At 52.4% G+C, this 14,703-nt stretch overlaps 4 protein-coding genes across 4 annotated transcripts; 2 read left to right on the plus strand and 2 right to left on the minus strand.

Annotated features, from left to right (window-relative positions):
• Positions 1-916: 916 nt before the first annotated feature.
• On the minus strand, positions 917-1,967 carry J4E93_005389 (uncharacterized protein; the record flags this gene model as incomplete). The annotated part of the gene is made up of 2 exons (XM_049343310.1): positions 917-1,704; positions 1,964-1,967. 2 exons carry the CDS (start codon positions 1,965-1,967, stop codon positions 917-919), a joined length of 792 nt encoding a protein of 263 aa, XP_049199403.1.
• A 5,214-nt stretch (positions 1,968-7,181) lies between these two features.
• J4E93_005390 (uncharacterized protein) lies at positions 7,182-8,198 on the plus strand (the record flags this gene model as incomplete). The annotated part of the gene is made up of 3 exons (XM_049343311.1): positions 7,182-7,402; positions 7,459-7,890; positions 8,123-8,198. The coding sequence occupies 3 exons, from the start codon at positions 7,182-7,184 to the stop codon at positions 8,196-8,198; spliced, it is 729 nt and encodes a 242-aa protein (XP_049199404.1).
• A 1,590-nt stretch (positions 8,199-9,788) lies between these two features.
• On the minus strand, positions 9,789-10,341 carry J4E93_005391 (uncharacterized protein; the record flags this gene model as incomplete). Its single annotated transcript, XM_049343312.1, has 2 exons — positions 9,789-10,165; positions 10,218-10,341. 2 exons carry the CDS (start codon positions 10,339-10,341, stop codon positions 9,789-9,791), a joined length of 501 nt encoding a protein of 166 aa, XP_049199405.1.
• A 1,258-nt stretch (positions 10,342-11,599) lies between these two features.
• Positions 11,600-13,078, plus strand: J4E93_005392 (uncharacterized protein; the record flags this gene model as incomplete). Its single annotated transcript, XM_049343313.1, has 3 exons — positions 11,600-11,866; positions 11,922-11,984; positions 12,038-13,078. The coding sequence occupies 3 exons, from the start codon at positions 11,600-11,602 to the stop codon at positions 13,076-13,078; spliced, it is 1,371 nt and encodes a 456-aa protein (XP_049199406.1).
• Positions 13,079-14,703: the final 1,625 nt, after the last annotated feature.

Below are 14,703 nucleotides of genomic sequence, written 5' to 3' on the forward strand. Positions count from 1 at the left end.
TCGATACCGATAAAAGTGAAATGTCAGACAAGAATAGAATTCATGGACTTGAGATTGGATTCTTGACCCATACAGATGTTGCGTCCGATATATGCTGGGTATGTGTTCTTTGAAGAATGACCCTTTGTCTACAGAGGACAAGAAGAACATGCCGGGTTTGCCAACATCACCCATGCCATGTTAGCTGCCGGAACAAAGGGAGATACCTGGCCGTCTTCCACCAGCAAGACAGTGACTAGAGAAAATTGTGCCAACATGAGAAGACGACAGGGTGCATACGGTCTATCTGAAGGAATGAAAGAATACAAGACTGGTTTCATCAGCGACCAACGTGGAGGGAGTCGATGATGATGAAATCATCATGTTCGCCCAAAGAGGCTGCAATAGTAATTTGTACACGTTATTTACAAACTTCAGTCGATCATCTCCAAGCCCTCTAGGCTCGGTGCTTCTGTGCTGGCGTCGAATGGAGTGTCCAAAATAAATCATACGAAGATAGACTGGGCAAGGCGAGAGGTCATGCGCCGACTGTCGACAAAGAAATGAGTTGAAGTTTCGGCTTCGTTTTCGTGCTAGCGGTTGACTTCTTTCATGTCGTTCGTAATGCTGGGCGAAAGAGTGAAGAGGACTAACGCGTATCGGTGGCAGGGTCTCGATAGGGGTCTGCGAAACGTTTTTCCTCGCCACAATGCATTGTTCAGACCTTCTCAAAGATTGTCTCGACTCAACATACTACTGAAGATGCTATTGATAAGCACAACAGGTGCCTATTCAGCCGCCAACATGGACTTGGCCACCGTGGGGTCGTACACACCAAGCGCCGCCACTGGTCTCCGATAGCTCCGCTCGCTATAGGCCAGGTAGGCGATGATGGAGCGCCTCCCACTCGTATCCTCAGACTGACCACTGTCTTCTCTCATATAGCCGCATGATTTTGAGAATATCGGTCCATCATGTTGAATACTGTAGCGTTGTCGACATAGCATTGACGGTCTGATGTGTGGCATCCGAGATCGACTTCCAGCTCGGGGCCGACACCAGATCGCATTGTGCGGATGATGTTGGCAGCGTCGACACAAGATGAGGTGTTGTTGTAATATGAGGTCGGTTCTGCAGTGTAGTTGCAGTCGCTTGAGTAGGCCCAAGCGCTGCTATATGTCTGCTCGTAAGGGTAGTCGTACTGAACATGCTCTGACTTGATCTGAACAGCTGATGGAGTCATTGGAGTAGTATAATGCATCGCTGGATATGACGCTGGTGGTGGTGTGCCCATACTTGATACCACGGATCTTGGACTGGGCGAATCGTTGCAACTGAGTGTTGTCGGCCGTGCAGATGGGATAGTAGCATGCGGCACTGATGGGAGGTGTTGAGATAACGAGTCGGCTCTGCTATATGAAGGTATAGGCGAACTGGTCGAAGAGGTCGTGTTGGTGTTGACTCTTGACTCAAGCATGGCTTGCAGTCTGGTGGCGGCAGAAGTGTGCTTGTAGTGTCGATCGGACGTCGATTCAAGTGCAGCGACAATCTCCGCTTCAGAGATTCCTCTTCCATGAAGAAGCGACCTGAGTTTCCGGTTCTCTTCTAGTACTTTCCTGGCAGCATACTGGATTTCTGAAGAGGCCTCGATGCCTATCTGTTCATAGCTGCGCAGTTTTGCCTCGAGCTCATGCAGATACTCCTTCCGGCGGGCGCGTGATCGGCCTGGATAGAGGTACCGTTAGCGAACATCCTCGGTAAATCGAATGCTTGCAAAGACACGTCTGGATGGTTTGCAGGCTGCAAGCTATCGCCACTCTCTATGGTTGTACAGCAGACACCTGAAGACGAATCCTCATCCAAGGAATCCACTCACGTTGGTTGTCCCTGATCCTAGCGAGATTCTGTGCCTTCTGTTATGAGCCGTTAGCGGAGTGCATAGGAAATGATAGATGCATACGTACAGATATTCTGCTGTTGTCACTCATGGTGATGTTTGATACGAAGCAAAGCGGGCGAGTAGTGATGGATACTGAATGGGTTGGGAAGATGGCTTGTCAGTTGGGTGATCATCCTGAGTAGTATCATCCCAAACAGATGGCATCTCGTAGTCTTAAAGAAGAAGGCAGTGGCAGAGGGACGAGCAAGCCACCTGTGCCCAAGCGCGCTGCAGGCCTCATCCTGGCCACCCTGCGTAGGGAGCGTAAGGGTGTAAGTGGGAGTGTGCCTCGCCTCTGCTGCCGGGGTTACAAGCGTGGGAGTCTGAAGCGGACGGGCCCACAGACGTGATGGTAGACCGGGATAGAGCGGTAACGTTACGAAGACGCGGCCGATCCTGTCAGTTCTTTCGGCCGCCGATGCTAGTCCGAACACGACATAGCGCCAATCGCTAGCGCGACTCTCTGGTCTCGGTGACTGCCCTTTTCAGCTTCAGCCTCGGAAATTGGGGGTGAACGAGTTTTGCAGCTGTCTCGCAACACCACGTCGCATCATCTCCATCGCGAATTATCTCGCGTCATCCATCGCGCACTACCCACGACCCGGATTCCACGGCGTCGGAAACGTTCCGAGGACACGACATCCAGCCTGGTGGCACTCGACCAGGATCCATCCCAATCAACAACCCCAGCATGGCTATTGGTCAGCGAATAACGGCACCGTACGCCGGCCTTTTTGATCCCACGCGGTTTGTAACCTCGTGGATTCTCCCACCAGCCGCCCTCTTCGCTATTCGCGCGCTATTGGCCATTTACGCATTTACCACGCTCTTTTTCATCTTTGGCTGGAATGGTACCCACGGCAGGTCCGACGCTTCGCAGCAATCCTTCTCTTTCTTCACGGTTCTGACGTATTGGGGTCTCGCCTTTTACTATGCCTTTGCCGCTGTGCATACCGGCAGTTTCTGGCTTACGGGAACTTCGTTTTTGGCACGCTGGCCCAAAGCGCTGCAGGTGGCGCACAGCATGTTTTACTCTTCCATCGTAGTCTATCCGTGGATAGTGACCAGTAAGTCAACTTACATAACACGTTTTGCCATAGTTGCGCCGAAGTACCTCGAGGCAATCTCGTTTTTTCCCTGCAACATCATTTTTGGGCAGCTGGCAGCATTTACTGTCTGGGCACGCCGAACTAACCTCCAACAGTTGTTTACTGGACGCTTCTTGCGGGTCAATTCCCCACCACCTTCGCTCTCTGGTCGAACACGTCGCAGCATGCTCTCAACTCGGCGTACGCCCTTTTCGAAATAGTTGTCCCCCGAACTGAACGACTACCCTGGTTCGATCTGATTCCAATCATCCTCCTGTTGGCTCTTTATCTTGGCCTGGCCTACCTCACGCATGCGACCCAAGGCTTCTATGTGTACCCCTTCCTTGACCTTCAGAAGAACTCTTCTGGGCTTGTCGGAGCGTACATAGTGGGTATTCTGGTCGCCGCGATCATTATTTTCTTGATCGTCAGGTATCTCATCGTGTTGCGTGTTTTTGTCACTGAGAAGAAGCTAGGGAAGACTGGGAAGACTTCAACGCGTCAACACGCAGCGGGCGCTGATGAATATCCTTTACACAGCACCATGCCGAAATAGCGCGTGTATTCTCGTCGACGTTCACCATCTCCAATAGTCGACGGGTATCACAATCGCGCTCCAAGACCACTCGCTCTTAATACGCTATATAATTTAGTCTTTAATCCTTCTGTTACGTTACTCATTCGTCTGCTCTCAATCCCTATCGACCACACCCATTCCCGCCGCTATCAGCTACTATTCCACCATGGTGGTCATTACATTGGCGAGATCTGATGTGGCGCACCGGTCAAATGCCCATCCCACAAGGCGACTTCTGCGCGGCTGTCTGTTTGCTTCTTCCTTGTTCTGCAGACCCTGTGTAGCGGCTGCCATAATGCCTATTATCGGAACCTGGCTGTCTCCGATAGTAGACTGCAATGAAACCATCGGCATCAACGGCATGGGGTCTATGAGGATGATCGGCGAACACTTCGCGAAGTGCGTAAAATCGCCCAATTCATCCCACGTCAAGTCCCTAGATACCCGTGCGGGATGTTTGCTTTTGTGGCGACATCTCAAAGGTACCACTCCGCTTTGTACCTGTGTTCATCATACCCTCGTGTTTACTAGATGTGGGTCAATTGGCCGTAGTGGGTTCAAGAAGCTGTAAAGGTATGAGAGACGCCCCCACATGCATGCATCTGGGCGTCGATCATGCTGCAACTCGAGATCAGCCATCCATGCGTCTTCCATGCGCACTGTCACAGCCGCCCTTCAGGCTAGCAGGACGCGCATGTGACGAAGCGATGGCCAATAGACTACACACGTGAGAACCGGCTACCCAATCAATGGTAACACGTGAAAGCAAACGAAGGAACACTGACAAGCAACGCCATGATGGCGCATAGGCATTGAATGACATCAACCACCAGCTCCAAGGACCTTGATTCTGTCAGTAACGGAAACGCTACAGAATGCCAGCACGAGCTTCTAGAAGCGCTTTAGCTTCGTCTGCCTGCAGGGCTTAGCGCTGAACCGCTCATTAATTCGCGCAGGCTTGGTGTTGATTGGCCGCGCAAGAAAAATCCTACATTCAACAGTGCATGCGCATCTACTGGAAACTCTGCGCATCAATTCTTCGGGGCCGCCCGGTCACGAACAGCTGCTGCGTTACATCGGTCTGCGGCATTCTTCAATCTTTACACGATGACAACATGATTCCTGACATGTAGCACCCCTCCCACTGATGCACGCCGAGAAAATTGAGAGCATGTGCCATGTACTAATCACTTAGCTATGATGGCGTCTAGCCCGGCCTTGCTCAATTCGGTCTGGTACTTCACTCCCATCCCGTCTTCGTTGCGCCGTCAGTACATACTATGTGTTTGCAACGCTTGGACCGGCAGCTGTCAGATTCTTGGGCAGCAGTGACGCGACCACTTTCTAAAATGTGGAGGAAGTCATCTCCAATCCCAGCTGTCTTATGGTAGAGTCCGAGGGTTTGATCTTGACTACGACATTGCATCACTGGTTACCTAGGTAGCTGTGGGATCCAGTTCCAGCACCCTTGGAAACCTAAGTGTACGCTGCAACACTATTTTATGACCGTGGAGTTCATTCACATATGTTTCTTGGACAGTACGCATGAACATTCAATACACGTAAGTTTCAAGGATCCTGTCCCGGTCCCGACAAGCGGTGCCTCTACGGCACGTCGGGACTGGCCGGAGTTCTATCCTTCTGGCAGAAGCTTGGAAGCGTACCAGCTGCTCGCACAGACGCGTTCTTACCAAATGAACCCTGGAATCCAACCTGATGGAGACGGATTGCCGCTAGTTTTGTCCAGTAGTCGAACTTTACGCTGATTATCCCCAGGCTGTCAACGTATTTGCCCCGAGAGTCAAGCCAGCGCTACATTGTGACTACCCATGGACGTTTCAAGGCCGGCCTCGGATGGCACTGCGGTAATAAATCATTGTATCCGTCTGGTGATCACCGATGGCTTGCAGCATCGTCGCCAGGATCAAGCCCTCCAGGGTTTCGAATGCGATTCAAGAAGGCAGGTGCTTGCTTGCTCAGGCAAGCACGGGGCGATGCGATCGATCGTATGCTGCCGCTGATAGCGGTCGAAGAACTGGATCATCACGACCGGATGTGACCGACTGCCATAGCTTGACTACACCAGTGCGAGAATCTTTCCGGTTTCATTTCGATACAGATTTGCGGTTGTGCATCCACCTCGCACACCCTCTACAAGCAGGCTACATGATACCCATACATCTGCAACCCCGCCCAGGCGTAACCTGGTCACCTGGGAAGGACTTTAGCCCATGTACCACAATCATCGCTTTCTCTGCCGCTATCGTGACAGCGCTTCTGGCCCCAGGAAACATCCCGCTAGTCGCGGGTATAAACAGCATGTGAACGCGGACGCCCGCTGTACTGTGGAGATATTCGGAAGTGCAGATGAACAGCAAGGATAAGGACCAACCCGTCACTACTATCGTTCACTATAGCGGTGTTCCGTCCGCCAGGTCCTTCGTATTCCTGCAGGATTCGAGTCTATTCCAAACACCCCGGCCAAAACACGTTACAACCGTTCCAATGTTGCATTGACGTGGCTTGCGCATCAGCATACCACCAACGAGCGTCACGCACATGCAAAGTGCCCCTGCGCTGCGCTTGCGCATACCGTAAGGAGTAGCGACATAGGGTGCGCATTGTTTGGATGCCGGCTCGTTCCTGAGCTACGACTGCAAAAGTACGAGGTCCTGCAGTTCTGTCGCATGTGCATGCGCGTGTGAAGTTCGCGTCAGCGCATGTCAATGCTGGAAGCGCTTAGGCACGGCTCGAGCGTGGGGGCCTGACCGATGAAAGGAATGATGTGTGAGTGGCTCATTGTCGGACGCCGTAAATCTCGATATCGATCATCTTCGCTGACTTTGCGAAAGGTTGCGGCACGTGCTAGGTGAATATCCCGTCGACGCTTATCTGTTTACCTGAGCAGCTGCTAACGGGCATTTGAGGTTTGTTGCGTGGAAGCAGCCCTGGAGTACTGTGAATCTCCATGCGACTGTCAAACGTGCAGCAGTACTACAAAGCCCAGATTGTAGGCGCTACTTTCAGTAAAATCCCAACAGCACCTGCAAAGCCTTGCGATTTGCACTCGACACAGCGTACCAAGTTCTTCGTTACCAACGTTGAGACTTCGAGAAGCGTCCCGAAAAGGTAAAGTTACCGAGGTAACTTGCGAGCACCTACCCCCTTCATCCCAGAACCGCCTCGTACTCCCAACAGCAAGCACGGCGCACGATCAAATAAACTTCTTCGGTACACAAACTCTCTCGGAGTAACAAGACAACGGAACCATGATAGAGATCATCTACATCGTCCGGCACGCGGTACGTATCAAGCTAACCTCCGTCACCGCACTTCATGCCTTCCGATGCTTTTACACAGTAGTCGAGGGAAGTCTTCCGTTTCAGGCAGCTACTTCTGAGCCATCTCCGTCATTGCATTACCTCCGCAAACATCTCGCTTGCCTACACCTTCGCGTGTATCACATAAAACGCCACCCCTCACACTCGCACATGCAGATCTATCCCCTAGCATGGCATTTCTTTCTAACGTATCCTCCGGGGTCTAGTTTCGCGCCAACTGGTCCGTAGACCCCCAAACGGGTATCTACACCGCGTCCATGGCGACCCCGACCGGAATCCCCACTGATCCGCCTCTCACGTCCAAAGGGGTGGAACAGAGCAAGGAGTTAGCCGAGTATCTGAGCAAGATCGAACCGCCAGTGGACAGAATCTATTCTAGTCCCTTCTACAGGTGTCTGCAGACGCTGAAGCCGTTTAGTGATCAGCTATTCAAGGAGGGCAAGGCAAAAGGAAGGATACGGATCGATCGCGGTATTGGGTTCGTGCACACTGAGTGACACGGAGGTAGGCACTGTGCTGACGAGTGCGTAATAGCGAGTTCTTTGGACGCGCACATTTCGAACATCCTACTCCGCCGCACCTCGAGCTCCTGACACCTCACTTCCAGAACCTTGACGATGAGTATGCATCTGTACATATGCCAGGGTCCAACGGCGAGATGATCGTTGAGCTCCATGAGCGTGTCAGGAACGCACTGGATCACATTGTCTCAACTCTAGACAACGACCCCGAAGAGCCAAAGACTATCTTGCTGTGCACTCATGCCGCCACTATGATAGCAGCCGGTCGGGTACTTACTGGACAGATGCCAGAGAACCCCGATGAGGATGATTTCCAATGCTTCACTGCTGGGCTGTCAAAATACGTAAGAAGATCAGCCGATCCAGAGAAGGGTGTCGCAGGAAACTGGACTTGCGAACTAAACTCCGAAACATCCTTCCTCTCGGGCGGAGCGGAGAGAGGCTGGTAAGTGCAATGTTATTTCTTTGTCGTTCTACCTCGTGCTGCATCCTTATAACATCCAGGTTCTTTCCCTATCACCGGAAAGACTGGCCAAGGTCAGAATCTACAACTCACGGTTGGGGTATCGCCTCGACGCTTCTCAACATCCAGCTTCCACACACCCCAATTGACGAGCACCTCCCGATGACCCCGTAGCCTTATGTCACGGCAAGTGGCTAACGAGCGATGATGACAGGCATTTCAGCGGCGAGGAAAGCTTCGTGGACTTCTCAGACACTGGCATGAAAGGTGACGGGGAGTCGAAATTATGAGGTTGCGGCACGTTGTACTGAGGATGCACATGAATGCGAACTTGCATTGCATTGCATACTCATGCGGAGGGCAAAGATTGAGTAGAAGTTTACAATAACAGCTACCATGTGTAAAATGAGAGCCCCATGCATTCGGCTCTACTCCACTCATCCCTTGCTACAAATCCTGAGATCGACCGTTCCCGCCCGTCAAGTACCGAAAAATGATGTGCCGGCCTGTACCTGACCCACAATCGTTCTGTCGGCCCATCGTTGGGTTTGCGCAACGTTGTGGCGAGCACGTGGGATGTTTTGAACCCAGATGTGAGTCCGCCGCGCGGTTAATCGCATGTGGGAGCGGGGCGCATTGAGCCGAACCGACAAGAACCCTGACCTGACAAAAAGGATAAGAGGACCCAGTCGCGCTTCAGGCAAACTAAATACTCGAATCTTGTGGCAATTGTTGGTAAGATGAATATTGGTTGATTTGGTGATGTACAGGCTGGGACAGGGCTAGAGGTTGGAAGGCGTGGGTGAGTGGCATTGGCAGTGACGGTACAACACCATGGTGACTGCAATGTTGGTATCGAACAATAGGCACCGAGTCTGGTATGGAGGTCTAAGCAAAACTCCATCCATCAGGTTTCCGTTATCAACACACTGGACAAGAGCCTTCCACCTATGGGTATCTAGCCCATCATCGTCTCAGACGCGCGCAATTCGACTCACCTAGGCGTCGCACCCTCGTACTTCTTCCCATCCTTGCTTTATTAGCACAACAGCCGCGCGTCGACTTCTTACCTCCAGACCGTTGCGACGATTACCTCTACGTACCAACGCGAACCAGACTCCACGATGCCACACTACGAAATCCACCACGTTCACTTCCTCAGCAGATACCAAAAGCGGGAGCTCTCCCATGCACTCACGGCCCTCCACGCACGCCTCTTCGACACGACCCCATTCCTAGTCCTAGTAACCTTCCATCTCGCCTAGAAGGCTACCGGGGGTGGCCACACCGACTCAGACACCCAGTACATGACGATCGGATACCAACGTGTCTGGACCAACTACATCAACGTACACTTGCAACCCAGCGCCAATACCAACCCGATCGAAGAGAAGCAACGGCTCAATGTTCTGGCCGAGGGCATCAACAAGATGTGGAACAAGTACGCAAGGCCGCACATGGGCCGGCTTCGTTTCTGGATATCGGACAGGCGGCGTGAGGAGATTGCGAATGCGGCGGATGTGAATGCGCCGGCGACGTTGCGGGACATCAGGTCGCTGCATGATGTCTTTGTCATGTGGGATGTTGCTGTGCATGTATCTGTGGACAAGATACGTGAATGATGCAGTTGCGGCTCAAGGCAGGGCTAGGATTGAACGCCAGGCGATACAGAACTGCGTTGGGCAAATTGGGGAGCCGGATATGGGGATCGTCCAGGCGCGTAGGCTGGCAAGACTGCTTTGGATTTCACGGGGACTTGATGCCAACGTGGGAGCACAATCAGCCTGAACCTTCTGGCATTGTGGGTATCTTTATCCAACGCCATCCTACCATAATATCCTCCCCGTCCGATATGACCTTTACTACTCCAAGACATTGTTCTAGGCGCTCTTTTCCCCCAGTTTTGTATCCCCATCTTCCTCTTCCTCGTCAACATGCATGCTTTCTGCAAACCCGACCCATTCGTTCATTCCCCTAACGAAGGCATCTCCACTTCCATCCACCTCGCCACCATGACCCCATATTATGACCTCGTCGAACTCTCCCACTTGTTCCGCTATCTTGACTTCTACGGGCATGGGCTCTTCCACCTCGGCATCTTCGTCGTCCTCATCTGCAGGCTGTTGTTGTTGTTGTTGTGTTCGCGTTTGCGGTAATTGCTTATCGGTGACATGTAAGATGGCGCCTGTGTAGTTCTGAGGAAGAGGTAGCGTGGTGCCGTGGAGGTGTCGACCGCGGAAGTATGCGTGTCGCTTTCCTAGATGGACGTCAGGTCTGGTATCCATGCAAATACCAGGTTTGAGAGCTACCTTTGTCATCGGTTTCAGGTTTCCAGTATCGTTCTGCGTCGTTGATGGGTCCATTGTGGTTTATCCGCGCGGGGAGCAGATTTGGCGTGCATTTTTGAGGTTTGGAGGGTTGAATCGACAGCATATTGATGGCTTGTTGACTTCGACGATTGCGTGTATAGTAAAGTCAAGAGTAATCTCGCAGGTGTTCAGCGATATCCTAAATCGATGGTATGGAATTATGCCTGAGTGCAGCATGTGAAAGGTGGTTTACGGAGCACGCGTCGACGCGCCGTAGCGTGTCTCCGCGGAGCACGGATCACCTCTTGATGTGGTGCTCACGAGCTCACAATGACGACGGAACCGCAGGAAGCATACGGTCTTGGCTTGATATAATGAGCTCCCCATCCATCATCCCTCCTTTACTCACTTCTAGCCATCATCACATTTTGCCCGTCGCCAAGTTCACGCCTTCCAGGTCCCTTCTAGTGCAGCCCGGAGCCCGCGGCCGCCGTCCACGGGTCGCTATAGATTCACCGATCGGTCAGATGCTGCCTACCATACAAATTCTAAGGCCCGCAGCGCTCATGGAGAGCTCCAGAAGATACGACCTCTTATCGCTGGCCGTCTTGACTCGGAGTAGACCTGCGATTGCAAGGCTGAGACGCGTGATGAGTTATGCCCCTGCATAACTTGCCCCTCTCACGCATGCCGGCGGAACATTTCTATGGACCCTGCTCTGCGGCTGTACTTCACCCACCGACCTTCTGTTCCACCATTACCTGAGAACACGTTTTAGCAGCTAGATACCAGGAACGGATATGAATACGACGGCGTATTGCACCGGCCACCATTCGGATGGCCTCGAGCTCCGCAACATGTAAGGATTACAATGATCTTACGCCCATCGCGATTTTTAGGCGGATCGACGGCGTCATAGATCACTCGAATTGGCAAGGTTTCCTCGCCCGATACTGCACCTCAGACAGAATGCAACACGCATGGCTTCGAAACGGCGCAACCGGACGCACCGTGTCGGCTTTCGGCCGTTCCGGCGATATGACGGCGAGCTACCTGGACGCTGAAATGCACTCTGGCGCCATGTGCTAGCCGAACAGCTACCGTTACTCGACTTCTTTCTCAGTTCTGCTTCCAGGCGCGTTCACGATACCATTGTCGCATTGCTTTTGTACGATTGACGCACTAATTCCCCTCCACCGCCAGCCCACCCTGCAGCTTCTCATCGTGTGATCAAGCTCAGATCGTTTGAGACACCCTCATTCTGCGAATCGCATTGAAGCCACGCTTCTCTCGACTAGGAATTGTCCAGTTCCCCTACTTTGCGCTCGAGGATCCTCCAATCGAACCTTCAAGGCTTGCGCGATTCGCACACATCTTGAATTATGGCGATTATAAGCTCTGTGACGGGAGCTGTGTCTTCACTACTTAGCCCAGTCACATCGCAAGCTTGGGGACCACTGGTGAATCTATGCAAAAATGGCACTCTTTCGCAATTCCAGAATCTGAAGCATGGCAAGCTGGTATTGTTTGAGGGCGGCTCGAGCAAGGCTACTGCAGCGTTTGGATCTGATAAAGAAGGGCTCCCAATCGCTTTCCTCAACGTGCTTGACGAGAAGTTCTGGGTGCGATTGGCACTGTTTGCAGACATGGTGCGCCCCAAAACACTCCTAACCATCCGAAAGAGCTCGCGCTGATAGGTGCCAGGGCTTCGCAGAAAGCTATATGCTGGGCGAATTCACAACTCCAGACCTGACGAAATTCTTCGAGGTAAGCTGCTGCATAGACAATATTGGTGAGACGCATTCAGCTTACATTTACAGCTTTTTATCCTGAACCGCAACTACCTCTCCAATGGCTCAACTTTCACCTCAGCTATTTCCTCTGGCCTCGCCGGCTTGGTACGAGGCAGCAACAACCTCAAAAACGCGCGCCTCAACATCTCCGCACATTACGACATCTCTAACGAAATGTTCGCCGCATTCCTTTCCCAAGACATGACCTACTCGTGCCCGATATGGCTACCGAAATCGAACCCGAAATCCGCAAGCGAAAGCCTCTACGACGCGCAAATGCGAAAGCTCGATCGCTTCATCGATAACACACACATCAAGGGGACAGACCACGTTTTGGAGATCGGCACAGGGTGGGGCAGCTTCGCCATGCGTGCTGTACAACGGACAGGCTGCAGGGTTACATCTCTCACCCTCTCGATTGAGCAAAAAGAGCTGGCAGAGGAGCGGATACGAGAAGCCGGCATGTCGGACCAGATCACAGTCCTCCTGTGCGATTACCGAAGTCTGGAGGTGCCAGAAACGGGACCCTTCGACAAGGCCGTATCAATTGAGATGCTGGAAGCTGTGGGCAAGGAATATCTGGTCACTTACTTCAAGTGCATAGACAAGCTTCTCAAGAAGGAGGGGGGTGTAGCATGCTTCCAATGCATAACGATGCCCGATGCGCGCTACGAAGCCTACGCCAAATCCGACGACTTCATCCGCCGATACATTTTCCCCGGTGGTCATCTACCCGCCGTTTCCGAACTCGTCGCCAGCATACAAACCGCTTCCGGCGGCTCGCTCGTCGTCGACAGCATAGAAAACATCGGTCCCCACTACGCGAAAGCGCTGCGGTTATGGCGAGAAGAATTCTTGGACAACTGGGAGAGCAAGATCAAGCCGCAGCTTATCAAGGAGAAGGCTAAGGAAGGAATGGACAATGAAGGTGCGGAGATTTTCAAGAGGAAATGGGACTACTACTTCCGTTACTCGGAAGCGGGCTTCTCGACGAAGACGCTGGGTGATGTTATTTTTACAGTGGGAAGAGAGGGCGCTATGCAGATGATGGAGGATGTACCATTGTAAATACGGTTTGCGTCATATGCATGGAGGCGGAGAAATGTGATTGTAAATGTTGTTGAATATGGCATATACCCCCCTCTGTGGTATCACTGGGCAGTGTCGTGCCGGAGGATAATGATCAATGGTATAATCATGCTGTTAATCGCTCTTCTCAAGTGTATCAATACCAAGATATCCTTTCTACCTGCCTCCATACCCATCCTCAAATTCTGGCAATGCCGCCCGATACTCCATGGCCAGCTGGCTCGAGTCGAAACTCTTGCTCACAGGTCGAACGGCACGCGAGCCAGTGTGGTTATGCATTGCAAAGTACTGTCCCATACCATCTACATCCTTCACTTGCCCGAAATTCATGAACTGAGAATTGTATTCAGCACACGCGCTATCCAGCGGTGACATATCCAAATTCGGCGGTGAAGCAGGCGCAGAGGATGGTTGATATGCTTTGTAAAATGACAGAGGTGCCGGTGTGAGAGTTGGTGATGCAAGCCCGTCGCTGATGATCGACGCAAGACTGGGTGCTAAAGGTTGTTGTTGGGAGTATCTTAATGCATTCGTACGCGTTATGGAACCGGCTGGGTTAGAAGTCTGTGGCGTGGTGGAGTGGCGATGAGATGGGTTGCCGATTGCAAGGCTTGCTGGTAATGTATTGAGCGGAGCAGAGAGTGCGCGAGGCACCAAGGGTCTGTTCATCTCCTGTGGCTGTATCGTCGCCGGTGGGGGAGAGGTGCATGGGTGATTGCTGACTTGTAGCGCAGCGTCGATATTTGCTGAGAGCTCCGCGAGGATGTCGTTGGGCGGTGTTGTTCCGTTGACTTCGAAGGCTGGAAGTGAACTAGTCGATACCGTATGAGTTTTGTTGATGGCTGGTGAGGGCTTGCTTGAAGTGACCGGTGATTGATATACCCCTTCGGATCCCAGAAGATGCAGTTTTGGCGTCTCTCCTTGCGACTTGTCGCATGGTGGTGCCTCGCCATCAGGATTCACTACGTGAAGTCTACTCGACCGTTGCTCTGGCACATGGGTACTTGAAACGTCTGGAAGAGTCTTGCGAGGAATCTGATGTCTGGAACTAGCACCGGGCATCGGAGGATTGGTGGCCATGGGCGCATGTTTCGCTGGAGGCTGGGCTATGCGGGTACCTGTAGAGACAGGTCGCGATTTCGAACACTGCTGTCCTACTTGATGCATCGCGACTGGATCGATATTTGTGGCCGAATGGGAAAACGAACGTTGGTGTTGGGTAGATGCAGGTATCTGTAGCTTGAGCTGCTTATTACTGGATGCCTGAGCCTGTGGGTTGACTGCAAATCGAGGGTCTGGAGGACTGGTGCGTCTGCTATTTGGAGCACTGACGACACGGTATCTGGACGCCGAGTCTTTTGACGGAAACGTCGCTTGTGGAGATATCCGCGTAGGTTGTACGAGCTTTGGGGCTGTCTGCGCCGTAGGCATTTGTGATAAGTTGACGTGTTGCGACTGCGGTGGACATAGAAAGTCTGGTAATGAGGCGCGCGCAATTCCCTGAGACCTTGTGACTCCAGAAGCGGACTGCGATCGAGGGTGGGTTACCTCCGGTTGTGAAGGTGCTAGCGTCTTGAGTGATGGATGCTCCTGCGCCAGCAAGG

This window comes from Alternaria ventricosa, assembly GCF_023758065.1.
Source record: "Alternaria ventricosa strain BMP 2768 chromosome Unknown scaffold_8, whole genome shotgun sequence".
NCBI lineage: Eukaryota > Fungi > Ascomycota > Dothideomycetes > Pleosporales > Pleosporaceae > Alternaria > Alternaria ventricosa.